Source organism: Stigmatopora argus, chromosome 6 (assembly GCF_051989625.1).
Source record: "Stigmatopora argus isolate UIUO_Sarg chromosome 6, RoL_Sarg_1.0, whole genome shotgun sequence".
NCBI lineage: Eukaryota > Metazoa > Chordata > Actinopteri > Syngnathiformes > Syngnathidae > Stigmatopora > Stigmatopora argus.
Window position 1 is genome coordinate 18,486,638 of NC_135392.1, and position 13,518 is coordinate 18,500,155.

Below are 13,518 nucleotides of genomic sequence, written 5' to 3' on the forward strand. Positions count from 1 at the left end.
TTAGTCACATTGAGGTCATTTCTGAATTATTTTATGCACCACGAATACGGCTGACAATGACAGTGGGAATTTATTCATAGGTTTGCACTGCAGGATAAACAAATCCCCTTGCATTCATGTCAATTAGTAATGCTTTATTCACTTTTATTTTTGGCGAGTCTCTGCATCTTTGAAGCAACGGTAAGAATAACAGGGGAATTAAATCTTTATTTTTTATTTTAATAACCATGTCCTGAATCACTGAGATCAAGGCCACTTTTTGATCGGCCTGCAATCCTGACTCGCCGATTTAATCACACGGCTTTTAAAAGAACGTCAAAGTACACACTCACTTCCCAGCAGCATAGACCTCGGCGGTGTCAAACAGATTGATGCCATTTTCATACGCCAGAGTCATCAGCTGCTCTGCCATCTGTTGAGAAAGTAAAGCAGGCAGGCGTAAAGAGCGCAGGACAACCGGGATGAAAGATCACTGAAAGTTCACAAATACATCTTTTTTTGCTTAAAAGAAGGTTGTGCCTATGTGCAAGGCACATCACATTACCTTATAGTATATGATGTCTTCATAAGTAATTAACTCACCTCATCCGTTATCTGCCCGCCAAACGTCACCCATGTTCCTGTTCATATACAAGGAAAGAACATATAAAGTGAAAAGAAAGGTACACGAATTTGAGCGCACGTCTCAAAAATATTATTTGTTTTTTTTATTATTCTGAGGTACGGGGTTTGTGAGGAGTCATTTCTTTTCCTCCTGATCAGCTTGGAATCAGGTCAGAGGCAAAATGGGATCTGTTAAGGTCCTTCATTTAGTCAAGGCAAGGCAAGGAAAATTTTATGTGTACCGCACAATTAAAAAGTCAAAGTACCTCAATCAGCAAAACCCCCTTAAGAAAAATGAAATGATCCAAACATTACACATTACCGTAATTACTCGAATATAACGCGCACTCGAAAATAACACGCAGGTAATTTTGGGCCAAAAAAATCTGGAAAAACGCAGTACTCGAATATAGTGCGCACCTAAAATTTCCCGCTGACGAAAATCAGATAATCTTACCTTTTTTTCTTCGTTTCACGATTGTTTTGTTCAAAACCGGATAGAGAAATCTTCAGGTACGAGCGTGTCGCGTGTCGTGCAGTTGGTCGAGTTATGCGCTTGAATTTTAGGGCAATAGATGATACACAGAGTGGACAAACATATCATGTAGACATGTTATGTTGCAATACCTTTTAGACTTCCTTGAACATTGACTACATTTCAATTGACAATACCATGTTTTAATTCAAATATCTATTGTCATTCTCAAACAAGAAAAGGAACATACAAATTGAATAAATAAATGATTTGAAGATATGCACAATGGAAAAGACTATCACATGTAACAAGGGAATGTACTGCCCCACGCTGGACATATTTCTAAATACAAGTACGTACTACACTACAATGTAGTATTCTACTTTCCAGCTTATTAATGCAGGATTGTGATGTTTGTGAGGCTTGACGATCTTTAATATGCGTGTATTTTGAATTCAAAGTTGGAAATTGCACAATGTCCGTGCGTCAAAGTGAGTTTGACAATGCTTTTTTCGATCGAAAATTTGTAATTTATTTTAGTTATTGATTATAACACGCACCCCGAACTATTGGAATTAATTATATAGCAAAAATATGCGTGTTATATTCGAGTAATTACGGTAAATCCATAAAAAAGTTAAAGACACAAAAAAACAGGAGATAGAAAGAATGAAGCAAAAGTGTCAAATTCTGCTGAGGGCCTGCTTGTGTGTTCCACTACAGGCTCCAGGTATGTGGTGGAGTGTCGAATTCCTTGCATTCCACTTGCATTTCATCTTGTCAGTAGAGCATCAAAAAAGCCAAGAAGGTGTGAGGCCAAAGTGCTAACCACTCACGCCACCGTGCCGCTTCTTGGGAGGCATGATGATAAAAACACAAGCAGCTAATTTATCCACATTTGGAACAATTCAACAAAAAATGCAGTCAAAACTCCGTGAGGACGAACAGGAGTCAAAAGTACATAGGAGTGAAAGCTTTTGTAACCTGAAAATTTTGTACCTAGAGGCATTCGTAAATAGAGTAATGACTGTAGTCATATTCATGTTAATGAACATATATATATATGTAAATATGCAAGATTGTAGCCGAGGGCTAATTTTCATCTTTAGTTCATTTTGCAGGTTGAAGGTAAATGATGACACATACATACACACAAACTTACTTTATAAGAAAAGAGAATATAAATTGATTTATTTTAAAAAGTATTTTTGTTTGTGTAATAAAAATAAGACATCTCCCTCCCTACACTATGAAAAGTAAACAATAAAACCTGCAGGAAATTTAACAGTTGTCTTTATTTTTATAAATTTGCCTTCTAACCAAGAGTTGCTGTGCAATATGAAATAAATAAAATAATCAACTGAACATCATCACCTTTGGCAATCAGACAAATTTCAGCCTCACAAAAAGAAACAAAATTTACCGCCATTACTTACCATTTACAAAAAAAAAGATTTAAAAAATGTAAAAGTTGGGATGAACTTAACCCATTTTTACCCAAGATAACAAGTTTTAGATTTTGGCAACGTTTTGCAACGATTTCATTTATATAGAATGGGGAAACACCTTGATATCAAGTAAGAAAAACATTCCAGGCTGTCCTCGAATGAGGACATTGGGTTAAGGACATTTTCAAAAAGGCTGCACTTTGCACATGTATTTACGAGGCCTTAAAAAAAGGTAAGAAAACGCCAGGGAGAATTCACTTGGATCTTTTAGGGGATTGGATCGGTGTTGTCCTGCATCTCATATTTGCTCATTTTGCCGTTGTTATTGTCCTTCTGCGTTCATGCTCCGTGTTAGCCTCTATTGCTAACATGCTAAAAACACATTTCCCCTTCTCCTGAGCGTTGGTCTGGAACCAGCGGTTATCTCGCAAATGCGCCCCCGTTCTCCGTGGTGGTTGGGAGGTGTAATTGCAGTTTACAATTATTGAATTTTAATCAAAAGTTTTTATTATTATTGTTGACAAAAATATTTCACATAATTATTGTTATTGTTTTATCACTCAGCTCTAATTTCAACATAAAAATATTTTTGCTTTGAACTTTCTGGAAATAGACAACGTTGACTAATAGACAGTAAAATTCCATTAATTTATGGAAATCCTCTTTGAACTTTTTACAGCTATCCATTGGAGTCGTTCTAGGTAATAACCACGTTTTGTGGGCACTTGAGGAAAAAGGAGTTCCCAGAGGTCCCATTATAACTCCAATTATAACTTATAACAATGCTTCCTGGTCACCGCAACCCCTCTTTTAAGGTGTGGCTCTTACCTAATCCAAGGCAGGACACGCGCAGACCCGACTTCCCAAGGTTTCTGTCAAGATACAACACAAGATGATAATGATTTATTTATTTTTTTAGTTATTTTAACATATGAATACAAAATAAACAAATGCAGTTTGTGTATTTAGTACTCTAAGAAGAACTTTTCTTAGATTATAGTCAATGACACCATAGCATAAATTTGGAGGCAAAGTTGATAGGGAGGTGTAAATGTGAAACAGATTTATGACAAGCACCCTGCCTACCCAGGCTTCCAAAGAAATTTCTATAGACACAGATGGTTCATGCTTACAGTAATGTTTAACCTTGACGGACTCCATGAAGGCTAAAACTATCTCTCTTCATACAAACTACTCTTTTAAACTTCAGCTTCATGTGTCCTAACGGGCATGTGGTTTAGTACAGTATATTTGCTATTCAGTGTAATACAATATGCGTAGTGTATGTATGTATATATATACACCGTATTTTCACGACTATATGGAGCACCGCATTTAAAGGCGCAGTGTCAGTAACGAGTGCTATTTCTATATTTGACACACATACAAGACACACCGCATCTAAAGGCGCACAGCTCCGCATCACACTGGTCTACCGCACCACATTATACGGGTCTACAGTAGAGGCTGGGGTTATGTTATGCATATATACCGTATTTTCACGACTATATGGAGCACCGCCTTGACAAAAGAACTCCAGCCGCTAGATATATATATATATATATAGTTCGCAGTCTATCTTTGAATGCTGTTTACGCCAATCTAGCGGCTGGAGTTCTTTTGTCAATCCAGCCGGAATGACGGCGAGCACCAAATTAGTGTGCTTGCCGTCATACTGGGTGTATTGACAAAATAACTACATATCCCAGCATGAATCGCGCACGCGGGAAAATGAAGTCCCAGGCTGCTTACCGTAATTGCGAGACCTGTAGAAGATGGTATACCCGATCGACTGATTTATTTTATCGTGATAACAATTTTAGTTTTGGTCCATATATAAGGCGCACTGGATTATAAGGGGCACTGGATTATAAGGCGCACTGGATTATAAAGCGCACTGGATTATAAGGCGCCCTGTCTATTTTAGAGAAAATTTAAGACTTTTAAGTGCGCCTTATAGTCGTGAAAATACGGTACATATATATACGTATATGTGTATATATATATATACGTATATATACCGTATTTTCACGCCGATTTGGCGCATCGTTTTTTACGCCGCAGTGTCAGTAACGAGTGCTATTTCTGTATTTTAGACACACAAAGCACGCACTATTTCATTAGACGCATATATATTATATATGGATTAACATCGATACGCAATAGCGCTGGCTACCGGAAGCAGCTTATTTCCGGGTTCCGGTGCGCAGTGACTGCTGGGAAATATAGTTCTTGGGCGCTACACCCAAACGCTAAAAACACGCTTTAAAAAGGCAACGGAAGCAAAACTGAGTTCGGCAGTGCTTTATTTGGACATTTTACAATGTACTCAAGTCATCATCACCTTCAAATCCCTCAAACTCCTCATCTTCTGTGTCAGAATTAAACAATTGCCCGAACGAGCCTTCCAAATAGCCGCCCCCCCTCTCCGTTGTCAGAGTCACCGTAATTTCCATGTGGCTCCTTAGAAATTATGCTGGCTTTGGCAAAAGCTCGAACAACCGTGCAAGCAGACACATTCGCCCAGGCGGCAACGATCCATTGACAAATCGTAGCGTAAGAAGCCCGGCGCTGCCTGCCACTTTTCGTGAAGCTCTGTTCGCCAGCGATCATCCACTGCTCCCAGGCCGCTCGTAACTTTGATTTGAAAGCCCGGTTGATGCCGATGTCCAGCGGCTGTAATTCTTTGGTCAAGCCTCCGGGAATGACGGCAAGCTCTGAGTTAATTTTCATGATCTGGTTTTTAACCGTTGCTGTGAGATGAGCACGCATGGAGTCGCAAATCAAAACAGACGGCGAGCCATCTCACAGCAACGGTTAAAAACCAGATCATGAAAATGAACTCAGAGCTTGCCGTCATTCCCGGAGGCTTGACCAAAGAATTACAGCCGCTGGACATCGGCATCAACCGGGCTTTCAAATCAAAGTTACGAGCGGCGGCGCTCACAAAGGGCGCTCTGCATTATAAGGCGCCCTGTCTATTTTGGAGAAATTTTTTTACTTTTATGCGCGCCTTATAGGCGTGAAAATACGGTACGTATATATATATACATACATATATATGTATATATACATACATATATATATACATATATATATATACATATACACATATATACGTGTATATATATATAGATATATACATAGACGTATATATACGTATATATACATATATATATATACATATATATATATATATATACGTATATATACCGACCCACCCAACCACCCCACCCACCCAATTCACCCCCCCACCCTTTGCTTTTCAGACATTACAACCGGGCCGGGGGATGATTTCCCCGGGAAAAGACAGCGATGGACGTCAATGGCAAAACGGCAAAAATTGGACTAAAATGGGGTAAAATCCACTTCCTAGCAGCATTCCGTGATTAAATACAAACACTGGAGCTTTTCAGAAATCAGAACCGGGCCCACAATTGAAATATTATTTAGGAATAAAGCCATATTTTACTCACCAAAAATCATTTTTAACTGTACACAATATCCATCCTCCTTTCTTCCTTCTTTTCTATCGGCATCAAAGCTAATGCTGAAAGTCGAGCCTTTCCTGTCGTATTTCTGGCATAGTCCGTCTTGAAAATGGCTTTAAATCAACACAACAATATATTTGCTTGTGCAGCTAGCTCCAGATACAGTTTGGTAGCTCTGGCTAGTCCACTCTATCACTAGCCAATCATAGTTGGTGAAAGCGATGACGTATCCCTACGCCTGCGACAAGGCAATGACGTATCCCTACGCCTGCGACAAGGCATTGTGGTGTTGCCAACTCGAAATCTGATTGTTAAAGCAACAATCTTATCAACGTTGTTTAATGCAGCAGAGCCTGCAGAACTGATTGTGAAGGCCTTGAGGCAGATTTCTGACCCTGGCAACAAATAATGCCTGGAATGTGATTGGTTAAATGCTTCGATATGAAAACACACATCTGGAAGCAGTGCAACCAGGGGGAAAAGCAATGAAAGGAAGCTAACAGACAACTTGGAATTATTTAATAAGTATTGATGGACAAAATATAATATATGATTCAGATACTGACGGCCCGCCACTGAGATATTTACATATATATATATATATATATATATATATATATATATATATATATATATATATATATATGACCTATTTAAGCAATGTTTGGGTGTTATTTTTGGTGTATATATATATATATATATATATATATATATATATATATATATATATATATATGATGAAAATAAACATTTGAAAAGTGATGATGTAACATGTGAGGGAGTTAAAATGATTGTGGGGGAGGAGATCTACAACTGTGTATCTATTTTACCAGGGTTGAGTGGAAATACAGTGGATGTGAAACAGTAGTAGAAGGGGGCACAATGGTGTCTGTATATGTGCCTTTTGTGAAGCTATAATAATGCAGAGTAACATTAAAGCACCAGGCAGTGATCAAGAGTTTGTACCCTTATGCCAACAGGAACGCAGTCGAGGCACATCATGAGCAAGATTAGTAGCCAAGATCTGTACATGTAAAGCTAAGAATCTGATTTTTTCAATTTTGAAATTTTGCCCTGAGTGTACATGTGCATGTAATGAAATTAAATAAATAAGGAAGATATAAATAAGGATTTCTCTTTGAAATATAATTAGAATTACACTCATGATCATCATGTACAATTTTAGTCATGTTAATATATCGTGTTTTCTTGCATATAAGCCGTATTTATCCCTAAAAAAATATGACTGCATCCAGGTTACGGCTTATGTGCGCATAATTCAGACTTGACATGAGCAAAACTGCAAGGTGACAAAGACGAAATGCCATAACGCAAGACAATGCGGCCGAGCATTGCACACAGGAGGGGAAGAGTGATGCTGGTCAGAGTATGTGGGATTTCAGGTTAATTTATTCACTACTATGGTCGCCAATATGTGCAATCCATTTGAACTGGAAGGAATGGCAGTGCAAAGTCATGTTTCAGCTCAATGTCATGTCTGAGAGGCATAGCTAGCCTAGTGAGCTTCACGGCATTATCTATGACTGAATGATGAACCTCCTCAGGTGTAAATTCCTCATAATCATTAGTGATTTTTTTTTCAGCCACAAATTTTTCCATCTTGAAATTATGTTCTTTTCTTTCTCATCATTAATGGCATTCTTCTAATTCGACTGGCCGTCCTTCTTCAAGGAGGCTACAGCGCTTAAGAGTTTCAGCGCAAATTTTGAAATATTTGTGAATATTTTGGGATTTGGATACTTTTGAAAAATACCACAATAGACTGAAGTCGCAACTTTTGAAGGGATGACAGCATGTGCAATCCAATTGAACTGGGAGGGGTGGAAGTACAAACTCTTAAATAATTTGCTGGAGGCAATTACAAACAATTCCGAAACCTTGAAAAAGAAGTACAGTGGTACCTTGAGATAAGAGCTTAATGCGTTCCGGGACTGAGCTCGTATGTCGATTTACTCGTATCTCAAATCAACGTTTCCCATAGAAATGAACTAAAAACAATCAATTTGTTCCAACCCTCTGAAAAAAAAAACAGAGAAAAAAACCGCCAGTGCTCGTAGAGAAATTTACACAAGGGAGTTGCGGGGAAAGACAGCAGCCTCGCGCGTCGGCTGTATGCTCGTATCTCAAATTGCTCGTATGTCAAGGTATTACTGTCTTAAAACTCAACTATTTTCAAGCGCATTGTAAACTAATTTAAAGCTTGTGTAACAAAGCCAAGGCTGTCCTATTGTCAGCACATTATGGCATTCATATACTTATTCTCGGGTGACCGCTAACAGACTCCCTGGCATGGCCCCTGACATAAGCATATGAGGCTCAGGTTCCTGCTGAGCCTCAGCAGAAGTGAATCACAACAGTAAAGTCATTGCTCTTGAGGACTCTTCGATAATGAAGGAAACAGTGCTGGTAGGACAGTGATACAAAAAGAAGCACTTTGGACAAATTTGATGATCAGAACATAGACTGTAGAGGAAGCATACTTTATTACTGACAAACAAATACAACAACAGGGAAACTACAACCTTGTGAAGTTACTTTGGCCAAATCATAGAGACCAATTCCATTCCAGGGGAGACTGGGAGCAATTGCAATATAGAGAAAAGTAGAATAAAAGACTACACGGAGCTGTCAGCAAAATATTGCATTGTTTTTGCAAATAAAACTTTATTCTCCTGCTATGCCGTATATTAGTGTCAAGTAAAACTACAAATACCTCGTTTAATAGTCATCTAATAACTGTAGTAGGTTAGACAACACACTTGTTTGAAAGGCGCACTTTCATGGGTTTTTAAACACCAACAGAAATGGTAAGAATATTCGTTAATCAGTATTAAAAAATAAAGGATCAAGACTCACACAGATTCATGACTTTTGAAATGATGGGGAAAAATATTTATATGTAACAATGCCATGATCTTTCTTAAAAAAAAATAATAATAATAATGACGTCACAAGAGACACACGAGTGCCCCGACATACGAAGAATTTGAGATACGAGTAAAATTCAGAGTAAAAATTTGCCTTGAGATATGACACAATTTTTGAGATACGAGCACACGAGACAGCCAGGTGGCCAAGACTTGAGAGGCTGCTTATGAGAACAACATGGCACTGTCTTTCTCGCCGCAACTGCCTCATGTAAAGATACCTTCAAACAATGGGCGGAGCATTGCCTTTTATCAATGTTTTTTTGCTGTTAGTCAGTGCAGAATAAAGGGAACGACAATGGGTCCAAAGCCAGCAGGTAGAATGAAGAGTTGTGCAAAGAAAAGGCATATGACTATCGATTTTAAGCACAAAATAATCTAAATACATGAGTGGTGTACGCATGACGGAGCTGGCTCGCTAATACGAGAGGAGCAAGCCCCCGGACAAGTTGGCAAGTGGTTGTGCATTGTCCTATTGTGAGGACATTTGTGTGCATCATTTTTGGAATATTTTGAAAGGAAGACAAAAGCAAACAACCCTCAATAGGTTCCTTTTAAAAACTCTGCCTGAAAGTCAGGGTGGAGGCAAGGCAAAAAGAGCAAACCCCGGGAGAAGTTTAAAAAAAAAATAAAGCAAAATTTGAACTACCGTAATTACTCGAATATAACGCGCACTCGAAAATAACACGCAGGTCATTTTGGGCCAAAAAAATCTGGAAAAACGCAGTACTCGAATATAGTGCTCACCTAAAATTTCCCGCTGACGAAAATCAGAAATCTTACCTTTTTTTCTTCGTTTCACGATTGTTTTGTTCAAACAAATTTATTCATTAGAATCCTTCAAATGAAGAGTTCCTCTCTCTCTTTGTCTGTCCTCTCATACATCTCTTCGTTGAGAATCCTATCAACGTACACGCTTCCTTCATCCACTTCCTCTTCCTCCCACAACACATCATCCGATTGTCTTTACGAGATGACGTAAAATCCGTGCGTCAAAGTGAGTTTGACAATGCTTTTTTCGATCGAAAATTTGTAATTTATTTTAGTTATTGATTATAACACTGAACTGAGAGAGGGTGAACTGAGACGAGTAGGAGGCTAGAGGGGGGGAGTGGTGGTCTCGGCTTTCCGATTTTCGATCGAAATTACGAGATGACGTAAAATCCGTGCGCCGTCTTTACGAGATGACGTAAAATCCGTGCGTCAAAGTGAGTTTGACAATGCTTTTTTCGATCGAAAATTTGTAATTTATTTTAGTTATTGATTATAACACTGAACTGAGAGAGGGTGAACTGAGACGAGTAGGAGGCTAGAGGGGGGGAGTGGTGGTCTCGGCTTTCCGATTTTCGATCGAAATTACGAGATGACGTAAAATCCATGCGTCGGCTTTAGGAGATGACGTAAAATCCGTGCGTCAGCTGTACGAGATGACGTAAAATCCGTGCGTCAAAGTGAGTTTGACAATGCTTTTTTCGATCGAAAATTTGTAATTTATTTTAGTTCTTGATTATAACACGCACCCCCAACTATTGGAATTAATTATAATTAAATATTAAAAACCTGCGTGTTATATTCGAGTAATTACGGTAAGTTTAGTTTTATGTTAGATTAAACTTGTATCGTAATCCAAGTTCATTTAAATTTGTTTATGTTATATTACGATCACGTTGCCATGCAAAAAGTCTCTCTCTCTCTCCCCTCCTGCACTCTGCATTGTACTGAATAATGTTTCTTTTTAGTATTCAACATCATAAACACTAGATAGTTAGTTATTAGTTACTCTCTTCGTAAAAGGTGAATTAGAACAAATAAAAATATGTTTTTCCATTGTAATATCCTGCTTTTGGTGTTTTTTCAAAGGGTGGGAACAAATTAATTTCTATAGGAAAGGTTGATTTGAGATGCGAGTAAATGGATATACGAGCTCAGTCCAGGAACGCATTAAGCTCTTATCTCAAGTCATTACAGCTCTGGAGTCAGTAGAGGTTGTATGCCCCAATAGAAACAGTATGTAGAAAAGTTCTTATTGGTTTTATCATGGACAAGCTTTGCCGCCCCCCCCCCCCCCCTGCTTGTTTAGAACCAAAAGACAATTGTTGCTCTATTTAAAAAAATCTGTTTTGAAAAATGGATTAGATGAGAAAGGAAAATTTCAGTTACACACATAGCACAGCAAACGTGTATACAATTATGTACAGTTATGCTCCAGAAGAAGTTCAGCACTTTAAATCTATCACGCAAAATGTACAGATATGATTTAAGAAGCAATTCAGCAGTTCAATTCAATCAAACCAAAGCATCAGTAGGATACCAAAACAGCCCTAGCAGCTGTCGCTGATTCAGCCATTCGGCCAATGCAAATAGCACGCAGTTCCTCAGTCTCATCAGCCCGAGCAGCTGCCATAGCCTTAGTGGCTCTTCGCCGGCCACTTCTACGCTGAGCGTAAGTCTGACGAATTTGACCTATTTAAGCAATGTTTGGGTGTTATTTTTGGTAAAACATTGTAAACCAAAGTGAAAATATGACGAAATACTCACACAATAGCGGTGCTGTTGCGTAGTTCATGCAACTAACTTAAACCACCACAAGAGAGCAGCAAGCTAACATATTTCAGGTCAGGCATACTCATCGATAATACTTGCAAATGCTCAAAGAGTTTACACACTTAGTGAAGGTAAAGAAATTCAATCACTCGTCTGTTAGGATTCGACAGCCATTTCTGGCCACCATAATGTCAACTCTCTACGATGCAGGGTTTGGACAAAAGTAGCGTAACATAAAACATCCACCCATCCATAAATCAAGCTTTATCTATTCCTGCTCCCCGAAAAACTTTTTTCCCCTGTCGTGACAGAAAAGACTCGGCGAGACACGATGGTGCTGAACGCGCTGACCCAAGACGCCTTTCCACGTCATTTACAAACGTCATTTGGGGAAGAATTTCCGGCAGCAAGTTTCCAAGTACACACACATCCATCCGTACATCACGCTTTATAAGGATTAGAGTATAGATAAAGCGTGATTTATGGATGGGTCGGTGTTTTATAAAATCTAAAAATATATATTAAAAAAAGCTAAAATAAACATTGTTTTAGATCTATAAAAAACTGAATATTCAGGGATTTTAATCCATTCATAAAAAAAATCTAAATATTATATCTAAAACGGTCCGGCCCACATGAAATCGAGTTGACGTCAACGCGGCCCGCGAACCAACCCAAGTCTGACACCCTTGCTTTAGAGTGAACGACTCATCTGCCGGGCTGCAAGTGCACATTTATTTTTGGCATTTCTAGGTAAGAATGGTCAAAAATAGCCAAGAGTTTTAAGTCAATAGTGATGACAGCACTGAGTGATGAATAAGCAAACATCCATTCGGAAGAATATGTTGACTGAGTCTCGCGGAGGAGAACTATCCATAGTAGCTACACACGGATGGCTAAAACATAACGCCTGCCAGCAGCTCTCGTGCTGTTATGCCCTTCCTCCCCCATTCAGGTTTATGTAACATCCACTTAAATAGACGATAGGGTAATGAGAACTAGAATGGTGCAACACATAGTATTGAAGCCAAAGGGACATAGATTCGACGGCAACCCGATTCTTAGATCAACTATAATACTACTAGCTATCTAAATTAGAGGTCCTTATACTGAATTTTTGTCCTCCGATCCAATCCGATTTTTTCAAGATATGTTTTGCCGATAACAATCAGATGCCGATATTTTTAGAACAATAAAAATAAGGTAAAATATAACCGGTAAATGATAAATAACTTTGTTTGCATTCAAGTTGGATATGTTTGCCAAGGGGTTTCGTTTACAGCAGCCGAAAAGCACAATATAGCCCCAAAAGCCATACTATGTGTTGCTCGGCACAGGAACGAATTCATGTTAGCTGTTACAGGAATGGGAAAACTGGTGCTCAAGGGCTGCGGTGGGTGCAGGTTTATGTTCCAACCAATCCAGCACAGACAGTATAACCATTGGGTTTCTGCTGAACCAAGATTACACTTCTAAGATAAATGATTTGTGGAAAGGTTTCTTCTTGAGAGGTTGGAACGAAAACCTGCACCCACTGTGGCTCTTTGTGTAAGTGTTGCCCACCCCTGCATGTTAAATGGTACAATATAGAGCTACAGATGTCATTGTAATTGTATAATGACCATAGAGGCACATATTCAATGTATACTAGTCAAGCTTACGTCAAAGGACCAGTAATACTTTGACATACGAGCAATTTGAGATACGAGTAAAATTTCGGGCAGATATTTATCTTGTGATTTGAGACACATTTTGATATACGAGCATACAGTGGACGCGAGAGTCTGCTCATAAGAACATCATGGGCACTGTCTTTCTGGTCACAACTCCCTCGTGTAATGTCTCTACGAGCACTGGGTGTTTTTTTCCCCGTTAGTCAGTGCAAATGGCGGAGCGATCGCTAATACGAGAGGAGTATATACTACTTCTCGTTGGTAAGTGGTCGTGTGTTATCCTATTGTGAGGAGATTTGTTTGCATCATTTTGGGAATATTTTGAAGGGAAGACAA

General features: G+C 38.8%; 1 protein-coding gene across 2 annotated transcripts in view; it reads right to left on the reverse strand.

Moving 5' to 3' along the window:
- Nucleotides 1–13,518, reverse strand: part of kcnab2a (potassium voltage-gated channel subfamily A regulatory beta subunit 2a) — a 124,463-nt gene that overhangs the window by 32,742 nt on the left and 78,203 nt on the right. For both annotated transcript variants that reach the window (XM_077602491.1, XM_077602490.1), the window contains 3 exons: nucleotides 3,355–3,398; nucleotides 583–620; nucleotides 333–412 (listed from right to left, as the gene is read on the reverse strand). In XM_077602491.1, coding sequence (XP_077458617.1) covers nucleotides 333–412; nucleotides 583–620; nucleotides 3,355–3,398 — 162 coding nt within the window. The remainder of the gene's footprint in view (nucleotides 1–332; nucleotides 413–582; nucleotides 621–3,354; nucleotides 3,399–13,518) is intronic.